The following is a 14302-nucleotide window of genomic DNA, read 5'->3' on the forward strand; positions in this document are numbered from 1 at the left end:
AAGAAAATAGAAAATAACATTTTTCTTAAGTTCATATTGAACTACTGAGTATGTAATTGCTATCACTTACAGACAAGAATGTGGAAATGGAATGGCTGGAACCAAAGTAGCCCTGAGGCTGAGCTCTGCAGGAGAAGCCATGGGCACCCAACTGAGAGCTGAGCCCTGTTTGGACCTGTGCTCTCCCTTCTCTGCTGCGCATTTTCCCCATAGCACAGCTTCAGCCCCATGACTTTGGTTCCATACCCAAGCCTAGTGTATTCCAGCTGAGATGCACTATGGATATCCCAAATGCTGAGGTTCAACAGAGCCTCTTGAAGCCTCTCCACACCCACTAAAGAGACCCCCAGCCATGAGGAACTTACCAGGGTGTTTCTCTTCACCATCGGCGAAGGCTGCGGCGTTCCCGAAACTGGGGTGGAACCAGGGGTCCTGATTTCATCTATCATCATTCTGACTTTTTCAGGCACTTTGGTGGCATCACTACAGATTTCTTCCCAGCCAGGCAGCTTGGATTTTAGGAAGTCTGCACACTGCATCCAAATTAAAAGACACTTGTCAAAGACGGGCTTTTTCATAAAATTGCACAAACCTACTGGTTAACTTTCATTATATCAAGATGTTTACACCAGCAAAATAGAGTATTTTCTAAGATTCTTCTAAGGAATACCTCTTTGAAAGAAATAACATATTGTGAAAACAACTCTTCTGCAGGGTCAGATATTGGAAGTACCTGATCAGTCCATGTATTTTTTTCTTAATACATGATTTAAAAAAATTCCCAATAACCCTTGATTTTTGCTACAGTACATTTCATAGAATAGTGTATTGTAAACATTTTCTATTAACTGGGCACAACACTTGTCAGGCACTTCAGTTCTTCTATTTCTGGCAGTCTGTTTTACATGCTGCAGGAAACACTCAATTTTAATTTCTGTTTACACTCCCAGCACTGACCTGAGCATGGTAGAAGTGCATGTGCTGGGTAAAGCTGCAGTGCTTGTCAACCAGAAAACAGAACCTTCTTTTCTCTTCAAGGAGAGCTTCTCTGCAGCCTTCTGCAATAAATCTCTGAATATCACTTTGTCGAGAGCTCACAGTTTCCAAATACTGAAGGAAAAAGAGGAAAAAAGAATCACATAGAGCCTCTGAGTTTTATTTGGTGCTATATCCAATTAGTTAAGTAAACTCTGAAAGCTTTAGAAAAAGCTTTTGGACAGGCAGGGTGGGATAGGGTGGCTCTGCTTCTAAATCCCTCTCTTTTCCTGCAGAGATCTGACTTCCCTGATCTCATCAGGTGAATGTGTATTGTCCCTACAGGCAATTAACAGCCTTTTCAGGGGTTGTGAGGGGGCTGTGTGTGGTGTGTGTTCAAATTAGACTAATGACCTTTGTCTGCACCACTGCAGCTGCATTTGTTCACACAAAGCTGTGATGAATGTCTGCTTCGTTTAGTGGGGGGGGAAATGAGTTACTAAAAAGACTAAACTATATTTATCTGAGATTATGAGGATTCATTAAATGCTAATCCTTGAGCTCAGACCCAGAACCTTAAAAAACCCCTCAATTCTTATGAATGCAGCTTAAAAGACAGGCAGTAAGAAATAGGGCTACTGTTACCTACACTTACTGTACTGTTATACACAAAGATTTATTTGAAAATTACAATTGATATGGAGGAAAAACCAAACTAGCATGAAGTACAAGTGTAGTGGAAATAAAAATAGCAATGGCAAGTATTTTCAGAGAAACACATGCCAATGAGAATCTAATGATTTACTAATTGTAGAAGTTTCTCTTCCGTGTCTTGCCATTTCAGATTTCACCTCAAGATGGCAATGTTGGATTAAGGGCAGTAGGAAAGGCAGTAACACAAGCAGGCACTGCCTGCCCAGGGAAATTACTCTATAGCAAATTACCACTGAATTTGCATGGTTTAGCTGGCTCCCTGTGTATAACTCTGCATAAAGGTGTAGTTACAGATCAATTATTGGTCAAGGGATGAAATCTAGGAACCAGAATCTCTGAATGTACACTGGAGCAGTGAGAGCTCAATTGCAGCTGCAGTACAGACTCTAGGAGTGGCTTTAATACACACTAACTGAGGAACCATGAACTTTTTCTGATGACCAGTTCTCATTCAGAGAAAGAAACAAATAAGAGACAATGCACTGACCTCCATTTCTTTATGCTCATATTTGGTTACATTTCGTGCTCCTTGGCTTTTCCTTCTGATTTTTTTCAGCTCAGCCTGAGACTTCTCTAAAGAATCCAGTTTGCTTCTGTGTTCAGTTTGGTACCTTTTTAAAGTTGCCTGCAATCAAAGCATTTACATCATCTCATAATGCACCATATATCCATATATATCCAGCCATGTATCTGGGTAAGGGACTAAAGAGCATTACTGGGATCTCTGAGATATTGCTCACACCCCCCAAATTAGTGCAGCAACTGCTGAAGTTTTAAGGGGCTATGAAGTCATACAGGGATTCCCTTTTTAACTTAAATTAAATGAAAATTTTGGCCATCTTTATAGATCTAAAGTGCATTTCTATTTAAGTTCATATCAATTAATTAAATTTTGGGAAACAACATCTAAAAAAATTCTTTGCCTAGCAATAGACAAAAAAAATAGGAGTTTTAGAATTCAATGTACTTACAGTCATATATTTTACATCCTGGTCTGTTTTCTTCTCCAGTTCAGCTATAATTTCTTTATGAAACTTTTTAAACTTTAAAAACAAATGAATTAAGGGTTATTAAAAATTGGCAAAAGTAATTTATATTTTCACAAGCAAAATTAATTAGAAGAAATATTGAACTTACACTCTCCTCTAGACTGTCATTAAGTTTCTTGTGTGTTCTTGAGATTTCTACCAGAACTTGGCCTGTTGATAAACATACAACTATATTGGTTTCTTTTTTAGACTTCTGAAGTTTAAGTTAACAAAGAGGAGTGATAAAGTACATTTAACTAATATACTCATTAATTGATATATTTTAGAGGGATAGGGAATTTTTTGCTATTGCTCATCACAGCAATGAATAATGAATAATTTACTCTGGCCACAGATAAACCAAGCAGTTCATAAGTGATAGAATAATAACTAATCATGCATTGTTATGCAAAAGGGACACAGAGTGCCAGACAAAATAAATACTTCCTTCTCTGCAGAATAGCTCCTGTTGGTTTAGTAACAGCCTCTTTTTGTGCCAAGTCAGAGAATAGCACACAAGTTGTTACTACCCAAATAGTTGCTATCCATTTCTTAATCTGAAAACTAAACTTCAGTGTTTATTAAGTTAATGCACCTTCAGAGTCAACAAAGCAACCTTTCAGTTGCCCTGCTGCACACCTGCTAAAACAGTCCTGGGCCACACAGGAATTCCCACCTGTGCAGCATTAACCAACAGCCAAGGCAAGGCAGACTCCTCAACATCCTCACAACAGACCCTGAATATCCCATTCTGCTCTGCTGTCTTCCAACACAAACTTAGCCCAGTCAGGACCATGAGCAGTTGAAAGCTGAACTGTTCCACTTTGCTCCAGGAGGATATAGAGGAAACATCCCTCAATCTTTTGGGTGTGGCTGGATGTGCAAAGCAGTGTAAGCTGTGGGCTGGTGCTGCCCTGCCTGCAGCCAGCCACATCACCCTGCCTGCTGCTCATGGCCACATCAGCCCCACTCCCTTCCGTGCCCTGGCACAGGCACACCGAGAGTGCCAGCCCTGTCTGGGAGATTGCAACACTGCTGGCAGGGCTCAGTGTGACTGCACCCAAACCAGACCAGCCCACTGCTACCCAGACTGGAAGTGCCAGGACCCTCAGATCCACAAACTGGGTTGTTTGTGGATGCCTTGAGTAGAGATGTGTTTTCCTGGCAGGACTGGCAGGTTCAGTTTCACAGCTGGGTCCCTGGCACACCTCCAGTGATCCTCGTATGCCTCAATCACCCTTGTCCCACCTGGATTTACCACAGGTACCTGCAGTTGTGCTGTTCTGGTGCACAGGCAGGGCTGCAGAGTGACCACAGCTCTGTAATTCCTGCACATCAGTGGCAGCCACTGCATGGGACTTCGTGTCCCTCCTATTTGCCACCTTATGCAATTCTAGTTTCCCATTTTGGAGTTAAAATAGAAAGGATGCATTAAGTGCTCAAAATGCCGCTGTATGAATTTTGTTTTCTACCATCCATATTCTTTGAGAACCTCTGAGCAAAAACTTATCATCCCATAATGCTTCAGATCATTCAGCTGTTCAGAAAAGCCCCCAAAAGATGCCAATAATTAAAAAATTGGCTCAATAAACAAATTACAGAACTCTTCATGAGAACCTTCTCATCTTCTTTCTCATCTGCACAGACATCCAAGCCTGTCTCCCCATTGTGCAGCTTGGTGACTTGGTAACCCTCTCACATCAGGCAGAAGCGTCCCCATATCCCTGGATTTGTTAGCACCTTTCGCCCTTCTGAATTTTCATTCTCCAGTTACATCATCTCAAAATCTGAGCTTCTTTGAAATGAGAGCTGCATCTCTAGTGAAGCAGTATGGCAGCAGATTTTCAACTAAATCTTATAAAATGTGGGTCTGCATTGTTGTTTGTGGGGAAACATCAGGTGGTGCAGGAAGAAACACACGTGTATCTCCTGGTTTTTCAGGAATCCCTCTTCCTGCTCCAGTGCCCACCCCTCTCTTTGCACAACAGATTGCAGGACACTTAGAGGAAAGAATCAGAATACAGTGAGAACAAACAGCCCCTTGACTAGCAAGAAAAGGAATTCACAGTCACAGAGAGGAGTGCTTTTTTTTAATAAATATATATAGTTTTTCTGAGTATGTACATCCCACAGAGTGCTGTGGGTTTTTTGTGTTTATATTTAAAGTTGCTGGTGACTACAGCAATATAAATACTATGAGAAGTGAGAGGTGCTATAGTAATTAGTTGCTCACCTGCAATAGAAAAGTAAATACAATTCCTTACACAAACACTTGAAGTAACGGAGGTGAGCAGTGTTATTTTAAGATCCAGAAGTGAATGCACTTTAGTTCCTACTGTTTGTTTCACCAGCTCAACTCAAAAGATACATTTTAGATTGTAATGGGCTTTTAAGGTTAGACGAATTTTATAAATACTTATCTACAACTTAAAAAGGAAAATGTTGATGAAAGAAAGCAGGAAAAATTAACAAGAAATACAAATATAATTACAAAGTTTGTATAGTTTTACATACACAGACCAGAAAGCTATTTGGGAAATCACAGAAATTCAGGGTGAGGACCGGAATGGCCCTCAAAATAATTACCCTTACAGATTTCTGTGCTTTTAAAACAAACTTATTCTCCCTCTGTGTAAAATCCCTGCTCTGAGCAGCGGCTGCCAAGGCAGAGCACTGAGCTAATCCTTGGCAACGCCAGCGTTCCGAGCACGGAGGGACATCCAACAAGGCAGGGCATTGACTCAGCTGCCGGGGCTCACACCCTGCCTTGCCCCAGCCCTGCCTGCTCCATAAAACTCCCATTCACCTGGGGCGGTGTGCGTGGAAAAGCTGACGCGCACACGCGCTTATTTCTGTCCCTGCAGCCTCCCAGGCTTGCAGCGCTCGCTTGGAAACGGGTTTTTTCATCTCTGCCACAAAAAAATACTGCCAAAACATGTCCTGAAGAGAACTCTGAAAGCTACACTTCCTTCTAAATGGTTTGTGCTGGGTTAGTTGGTGGGTTTATTTTAAACAGCGTGTTTAGTTGTCAGTGGCTCTGTCCCTAATTGCATTTTCTTTTGCTCTCAACCAGAGAGACTTCCTGCACTGTGCATCAGGCAAAAGTCATATTTATACTTAATGCATATATATTTATATACTTTATTCTGGGATCTCCTCCCTGCTACCAGGAATGCACAAGCACTGCATGTACTGGCTCACCCACTTCATTTCCCCTTTCAAAACGTTGATTCAAAACATGAAAAGAACTCATCCATAATAACCACACTCTGATCAATTAAGATTTAAATTATAGATCAGATTTTGCACTTTGAATAAATAGAGAGCATTTTTGCAGTGAACATGTATAATGTTTCTTTATTGAAACTTCTTTATAGCTTAAGATAATGGGTTAGTCACACATTTAGATTGTGTTCTCCCAAATTAATTTATACAAGGAGACAAGATTTTGTAAAAGACTAATTCAGGAAAGATAAAACAACCCCTAGCCTACACAGAACAGTGTCCAAGTAGAATGGAAATGGAACAACTTCAATATGATATTTGAATTTTAATCACCATGGTGAATTATATAATAGCCCTAAGAAAGACAGTGGATTACTCTGGATTAATGGCAGCATAACCTAAGGCCAGACTCAAAAAGGTACAGGAAACTACTTAAGGTGAAGACAAACATGTATTTCTCACATCAATTAAAATATTCTGCTCTATATTAAAGCTGCTCATGTTTAGTTTTTAGCTCATAATACCTGATAATCAAATATTAACATTGACATCATTTATTGGCAAACCCCAAACCTATCAAACACAACAACATGACCAGAGAACATGATACCAGGCCACTAAAGTCAAATTTTGGCAGCCATCCTGTAAACCTGAAACACTTTTAGGCATCATATTATGCAATTAATTAAGAAACCCAAAACACTGGTATTGATGATAAACATAACTATTAAAACACTTGTCTTTCAACAGTACTTTTTCTTTGCTTTCCATCTCCCCACACCCTGAACCTGGAATCTTTGTGATTGAATAAAGTAGGTGTACATTAAATATTCCCACTTTGTTTTAGAAAACAAAAAAGTAGTTGCAAATGTTCGCAGATACTTTGATATTTTGCTATTACCCTAGAGGTGCACTGTAGGGAAGGGAAACATCTCTCTCAGATAAGGATTTTGAGGGAACATCTCAAATATCTTAAATTACTTAAAAATTAAACAAACATTCCTCATATACATTTCTTGAAACCATGTGTCATAATACAGCTATAATCTGATATAAGACCATGAAAAGTAATGGTTCCAAGGTAAATTTATTTCAGTTTCAATTAGATTCAGTGCACCCATAGAAAGATCTTTTAAGCTGAAACTTCAGGAACTCGTGAAATATTTTTAGGCTTAAACAAGGCTATTGATTGTATCTATATTTTCTATTGAGAAAGTAATACAGACTAGAATTCCATTAATGATGTTTGGTTTCTTACAAAAAAAAAGATAAATCATGAGCCCAAAGGATGCAACAGTCATTTCTTCATTTACAACATCCCCTGAGCAAGAAAACATCTCTGAAAGGCTGGCTTGCCCAGGAGATGAAAACCAAGGAAAGCTGTTTCTCTCAGAAATAATCACTGTAAGGCCAGAACTTCTGCAGAAGTTACACTTCAACCTCACTGTTTGCACTGGCTGATTGTTCAGGTTATTTGCCTTTTCACCTTGTGTTGACTGTTCTTGTGAAGTCTAAAAGAATTTGTTCAAGTTAGAAACAAATATGTAACTCAATCAATAGAGTTCTGTCATAGAAACAAGTATCAACAGCTACCTACAAAATCACTTAAACTTTTAAAATACCAAATAGCTACATTAGAATCAATAGAAGTATTAATTACATCAGCTTACTTGAAATATACTTCAATTTTGTTTTATTTAGAGGAGGTTGCTCTTGAAAAATTTCAGGTCTCTTAATAGTGAGACTTTTTTAGATGTCTGAGAACAGGCAAAATGCTTAATTATATCACTCATTTACCTCCTGTTGTCCTGTTTTATATTCAGGACAGGTTGATGAGCTTTGTGTCTTAGAGATGAAGCCACATCATTATTTCTATTAAGCAAGAGAATGAAAGGCTGAGTCAAAGCTGCACATGGAGACAGCACAGTCCCAGTGTGTTATTAGATGTTATTGCTGGCAAGATGCTCTTTTCTCCAGGTCACCCTCAGCCCAGAAAAAAGGCATTTATGACATGGGAAAGTTAGAAACAAAGTCCTTTGAAAACAGTAGCCCCCAGGAGGTAGTAAAACAGGAAGTTTCAAAGGAATACAGTGCAACAAATAAATATAATTGAGTGAAACATCTGCTAAGATTCAAAGGTCTTAAATTTATCATTCTGTGATAGGAAGGATTTAACTATGCAACAGATGCTTTAATGAAACCAAAAAGCTTTAATTGAATGTAATATATGAAGGAAGAAAATAATAAAGAAGGATAAAATAATATAAAACTTGCCCAGCTCTAACTGCACTTTTCTTCTGAGACAATTTGTCCAGAATGCTTTAACACACTCCCCCCATCTGTAGAATTAATTTTAATATGGACATAAATCAATAGGACTAGGTCAAGTCTGCCTTTCCTTACTGCATGAGCGAACATGGAATAGGAATTCAGGACTAAATCTCCCTATAATTCATTTTACAAAATGGCATTGACACATGACCACTCAGTGGTATTTTGTGAAGGTGACTGCAGAAGGTGAAGGGGAGGAAAAAAACAAGACTAAAGCCTACAGTCAAGAAAAGGGGAGGAGTTTTTAAAGTATAGTAAAGTATTTTAAGTCCACTCTACATGCTAGAAATAGTACCCTGAGGCACCTAGAACCATATATAAATAAAATCTGTAAATAAAATTAAAATTGAAGCAAGGAGAACATCACATTCTAAATGGTATTCTGAGATGAATTTTAAAATATTCAGGGTTCTCATTAAGGCTGTGAACAACAAATCTTTCTGTAATAGAACAAGCAAACAAGTTAGTTAATTTAAAACAAATTAAGGGTTAAGGGAAATGAATAATTACTTTACAGTCTCATTGATACAGAAGAGATAAACAGTCCTGCAAGATGACTAAGTCTAAGTAGTCTAAGTATATTGCCTCCACATCCAGACAAAAGCAGTAAGCAATAAATAGGATTGTGCAGGACACTGTTGCTAATTTTGTGAACTGGGCACTGGTGATGTTTGAACTGATGAACTCCCAGGGCTCCACTTGCTGCTTCCCTTAGGACTTCACTGCTGTGCTCCTCAGATGGCTCCAGAGGGAAAGATGGATTCCAGCCCATGCTGACTTTTTAAGGGTTTTTGACCAAAATCAAATTTTCATCTGATTCAGGTGAAAATAACCCAAACAACTCAACTCAAAAAAGCCTAAAACTTTGTTCTTTGTTTTTATCCAGTCAAATTAACTCTTTCCAGCTATATCACAGCCAACACACTTGGCCAGGAATCCACAGCTGCTTTACCCAGCATAGAGAACTTTTTAGGCACAAGATGCATCTGTTGGACCAAAGGGGACTTTTAGCATTTTACTTTTACAGTGAATGCTGTACACTAAGTTCTGTCCTTCCCAAATATTAGCTTCATTTTGCAATGTACACATTTGCCTGTACATATATAACCCACCCATACAAGTGCCTGTCTGTCTCTCACTGACACATACTTGGCAATACTCTCTTGAACACTTCCCTGTCATTAGGTTACACATTGCTCTCAGCATGGGAAATAGAATCAAAGAATCCTCTTATTCAAAGATCCTTTTCCCATTTCTTAATTAGGCAAACAATGAAGGGATAGAGCACAGTTCACTTCTATTCTAGTAGTATAGTACCTCTTATGATATCATTTCCTTTTGTAGCCCAGGATCAAAACTATATATAGCCACCCTTTTCTTGTCCTGAAACTTCACTGATGATCATGTGAAATAGTTTAGGACCACATAACAATGGACTTTCCCAGTACAGAAGACAGAATTTTAATTACTTGAATTATTATTTTTCTTTAAAACTTTGGGATATTTAAATATTAAAAGGGACAGAATACTGCTCAGCCCTTTATGCCTTAGAAAGTCTATGCCTGTCTATAAGCCATATTCAGTTAAACCCAAGGATGAACTTGCTTTTTAAATATACTTTACTAAAACTAAAATTAATGCCAAATTCTGTCAGCTGGACACTGGTGATTTCAGAAATTCTACACAATTCATACCACACTATAAAGCTGGTAATGAACTGCTAATTGATTGCTTATTCCCACATAAGGCTAGACAAGAGTGAATACTTATGAGATTAACAAGATTTCCAGACTGAGTTTGTTCTTGGGGTGATGCTCCTATTTTCCTGTTTTAAATGGAACAAAAACATTGGCTCACATTGTATTCTAAAGAGGAATGTGACTTTATTGCAGATTCAGCAAAGTTCAGTCTAGTTCTCCCATTTCTCATAACATGTTTTGATCTCTTAGGCAAAAAAAATTCAGAGATTAGGATTTTTTAAAACATATCATTGAACAGATGTTAATCAACATGAAATATTCAGCTTGTCTCAGATGATTGGTAAGCACAGAAACTAAACTTTAATGTTTAAAAAAAGGAAAGGAAAAGCATATGCCATGTAAATAAGGCATAAAAAATTACAAACTTGTTTTTCCACCTGTTACTCCATTACTAATATATATATGAACTCTGCTGCAGGCATTTTTGTTATTTTTTTTTTACCCAAACATATAAACCCACAATATATTAAGGTTTATATGTCAGAGACTCATCTTTCATAGGGCCTTGGAAGCCCTCTATACCACAGCTTTTCATACCTGAGCTGCAGTGGTGTGCAGTGACTCGTAATCTTCACACAGGTCAGGTGAAAAGAAAATAAGTTACAATACAGCCACAAGCCTGAACTTGCCTGGATGAAATCCTGCTGGTTTGAGGCAGATTAGTTAAGGAAGATCACACAAGAGAGCTAATCTCTGTTTTACAGCAGGAATGGAACAAACAAATCATGCTAGCTAGCAAAAAGTGAAGTTTTTATGGGTTTCCAGTACCAGAGAGGGTAAATATTTAAGTCGTCATTATAAATGTTACATGAAATGCAATAAACCACAAGGAATCACTACAGCTTTCAGCATTTTGGAACTGCCACTGACTTTCACAGTCTTAGCAGTGCCCAAAAAGCCCCACACCAGAAAAGCCCACACCTAAATTGAGTCAAAAGTTTTGATAAAATTCTCTTTCTCAGAAGTCCAAGACAATTGGTTTTGGTTCCCTGCCCTGCCCCATGAGACTACATGTGGCATCTACAATGGATACTGGGTTATTTTTTCTGTTGAGAAATAATTCAGCAGGAAGAGCTGATTGTACAGACTAAATATAGTTAGACTTTCACTAAAGGGTTTACAAGCTAGTTACAAATACGATGCTATTTTCCTCACAAAGTTGTCATTTACTTTCCATTTTTTCTCTTACTAAGAGCACAAGAAATACACTTTCTTGACACAGAATCTCAGGCTTATTTCACCTGGGGCTGGTGGTGAGGAAAGGCTGTGATTGCTCAGCATCCTTAGCTTGGAGATGTGCGAGAGAACAACCTCCTGCCCTGAGCGAGCGCTGCTGACGGTGCCGTGTTTGGGGCGCTCAGGGCTGGGGGAGCACACACCTGTGTGCACACAGAGAGACAGGAATCACTCTTGCCAAGCCAGACCTGGCCACAACCTAGGAAATATTGCATGGACACACAGGTGAGGCCCAGGAAATCCTTCCCAGGCTCCCACTGCAAGATGAAAGATGCGTGTGAGGCTCATGTGAAATTTCTGTGTTCCGGTACAGTGAGAAATTCTTTAAGGAGTCCCTCACTGTTTTCTCAGGCCTCTGAGGCACAGCACAAAGATATGAAGTCTCACTCATTGCAGGTGTTTAGAATATGTATTTTCCCCTGGAGGGTGTGTGCTCAGGAGGATCATTAGGGGTTTCTGTGCTGAAGCCCAGAGTCGGGGCAGGTGCTCCTACAGCTGCAGGTGCCCAGACACCTGTGCTGGTGCCATCACCACCAGCTGCACCACACAACCACCCTGAGCAGATCAGGGCTACACTCTGCAGCAGTGTTACCTCATCTTATCACTGACTAAAACAGGAGAATCAGCTTCAGTTTATATGGTGCAATAAGACAGGGGCAGGTGGGAATAAAATATTAAAATTGATTGAAAAATGTAACCTATTATCTAACTTAACATGAAAAAACATCTGGAAAAATGTCACTGAAATCCTATGAATATCTGTCTTCTTTCTTTTCTCTGCTGCTACTGCAATCATTACCAAAAGCCTTGTGCATTTTCATATGCTGCTTCCTCCCATCAGCCATTTCTACAACCTGAACATTTGTAAGTTATCTGGAGGTCTTCATAACAAAATTTACAATGATATAATTGTATACAGAACAGACTTTTTTTGGGCAGTTCAGTAAGAACAAACTGCAGTATCCGTTTCTAGACACATTCTTTATGTTCAATAACAAACCCACCTCTTGTTCAATGTGCTTCTTGAAAGTATAATTTCTGGTTTATAGTCTATCAGGGAAATATTACAGAAATTACACCCAAGGCTGGCTCATCTCCTTCCCCCTTTCTTTTAGCAGACTGGAGGTCTACATAGTACAAGCCCAGAGTGTTAGTGTATAACTGGAAGATACAAAACCTTATTCCTGCAAAACGCCACAAATACTTTGTATTTTCCTTTCCAGACAGCTCTGTGTAGTTTCCTTTTATAGCACAGGAATGGAGTGGCTTCTTCAAATGAAATTCCATTATAAATATAGCAGAAGACTCTTTTATTAATGCTCCATAGGAAAAGCTGGCCTGATTCTAACTACTTAAACTGCAGCCTCTAAGCTGGTTTCCCAGAAGTTTCCACCAGATGAGGTGCTAAAGGTTCTGCAGCTGCTGGCACCTTCACTTTCCTTTCTATCCAACACAATCTATTCCAAAGGTGTTGATTCCCTAGGGATGGCAGGGATGCATTGGGGTGGGCAGGATGTCAGATCTCTGCTCCTCAGCTGAAATGAGCTGGAGAAGGGAACAGAGCAGAGAGGAGAGAACAGAGCACAGAGAAGGGAACAGAGCACAGAGAAGGGAACAGAGCACAGAGAAGGGAACAGGGCACGGAGAAGGGAACAGGGCATGGAGAAGGGAACAGGGCACGGAGAAGGGAACAGAGCAGAGAGGAGAGAACAGAGCACAGAGAAGGGAACAGAGCACAGAGAAGGGAACAGAGCAGAGAGAAGGGAACAGAGCAGAGAGAAGGGAACAGAGCAGAGAGAAGGGAACAGGGCACAGAGAAGGGAATAGAGCACGGAGAAGGGAACAGAGCATGAAGGGAACAGAGCACGGAGAAGGGAACAGTGCACGGTGTCACCTTTCTAATTGAAACTGGATTCCAGTTGACAGGGTCAATTTATATGTGTTAAAGTAAGCCAACCACTCTTCTCCCTCCCCTTTTTATTTTAATGGAGGTAGAGCTAGCTACATTCACCCTAAACCATGGAATCTTCTCTTTTTCTGCTTGGTTTTCTCACTAGTGAGAGTGATACAAGTGCTGTATCCCAGAATTAACAACAGAGAGCTACAGCTCTGAAAAATACCCATTCAAGTGGCAATTTTGCTTTTTAAACAGGAGGCAAATAGGCACTTTTGAATAATACTTGCAAGATAATATTTTAAATAGCAAGTACTGCTTTATGGTCTGATCAGAAATTTTTCAGCATGTAGATATGTCTGTTTTAACAAAATTAAAATTTTCCAAAATTTTTCCTGTATGAGTGGACCATTTAAAGCTCACAATTTCTGACACAGAAATTCTCTCATTTCTGAAAATAATAAGGAGAGAGAAAAGCCCATAGGGTTTCTCTTAGTTGCAAAGCTGAAATAAAATTATTATCATTAAAAAAAAACCAAAACAAAAAAAACCCAAAAAATCACAACTCTGTACAGATTGAACCTCACACTACTGATTCTATTAGTATTAAATGTACATGATTATCAAATGGTTAATTGTTAGTTTGCTCTACTTAAAGGTAGAAAACAGTTACTAAAGGATTTTTGTGAAATTGCTAGATGTTACTCAAGAAGTGCAACTCACAAACTTGATAGTCATAAGAAATGCCACATTTTGGATAAATGGCAGGTCTATTCACCAACAACCACTAGTTTATTCTGACTGAAGGTTTATCAGCCTTGACTCTCAAACTAATATGCTGTTACCTCAATAGCTGGAGGTATAAAGGCTCTCAAAAAACCAGAAACGTGAATATAGAGAGCCCCTGCCCCATTATTCATGTCACAGAATTCCTGCACTCACTCTATTACTATGTAAAATCAAGTGGTATTACTATACCACAAAGTTTTGTGTTTGACAAAACATGACAAAGTTCTGGAGAGCATTAAAATTACATCACTTGACAGGTGAAAGTGTTTTGGGAATGTGTTCAAATCTTGTCTTTTAACCTGAAGAACAGTCTGTTCTTTTGTGCGAGAGGAACACCAAGTTCAGGGCTC

At 39.2% G+C, this 14302-nt stretch overlaps 1 protein-coding gene across 1 annotated transcript in view; it reads right to left on the minus strand.

The window, feature by feature from the left end:
- BAIAP2L1 (BAR/IMD domain containing adaptor protein 2 like 1) overlaps positions 1-14302 on the minus strand; it is a 36039-nt gene that overhangs the window by 7227 nt on the left and 14510 nt on the right. The window contains exons 4-8 of the mRNA XM_033073658.1: positions 2827-2888; positions 2661-2732; positions 2177-2314; positions 958-1110; positions 366-533 (exon numbers count right to left, since the gene is read on the minus strand). Of these exons, the coding sequence (XP_032929549.1) occupies positions 366-533; positions 958-1110; positions 2177-2314; positions 2661-2732; positions 2827-2888 (593 nt within the window). The remainder of the gene's footprint in view (positions 1-365; positions 534-957; positions 1111-2176; positions 2315-2660; positions 2733-2826; positions 2889-14302) is intronic.

The sequence above is a fragment of the Catharus ustulatus genome, chromosome 16 (genome assembly GCF_009819885.2).
Source record: "Catharus ustulatus isolate bCatUst1 chromosome 16, bCatUst1.pri.v2, whole genome shotgun sequence".
Taxonomy (NCBI): Eukaryota; Metazoa; Chordata; class Aves; order Passeriformes; family Turdidae; genus Catharus; species Catharus ustulatus.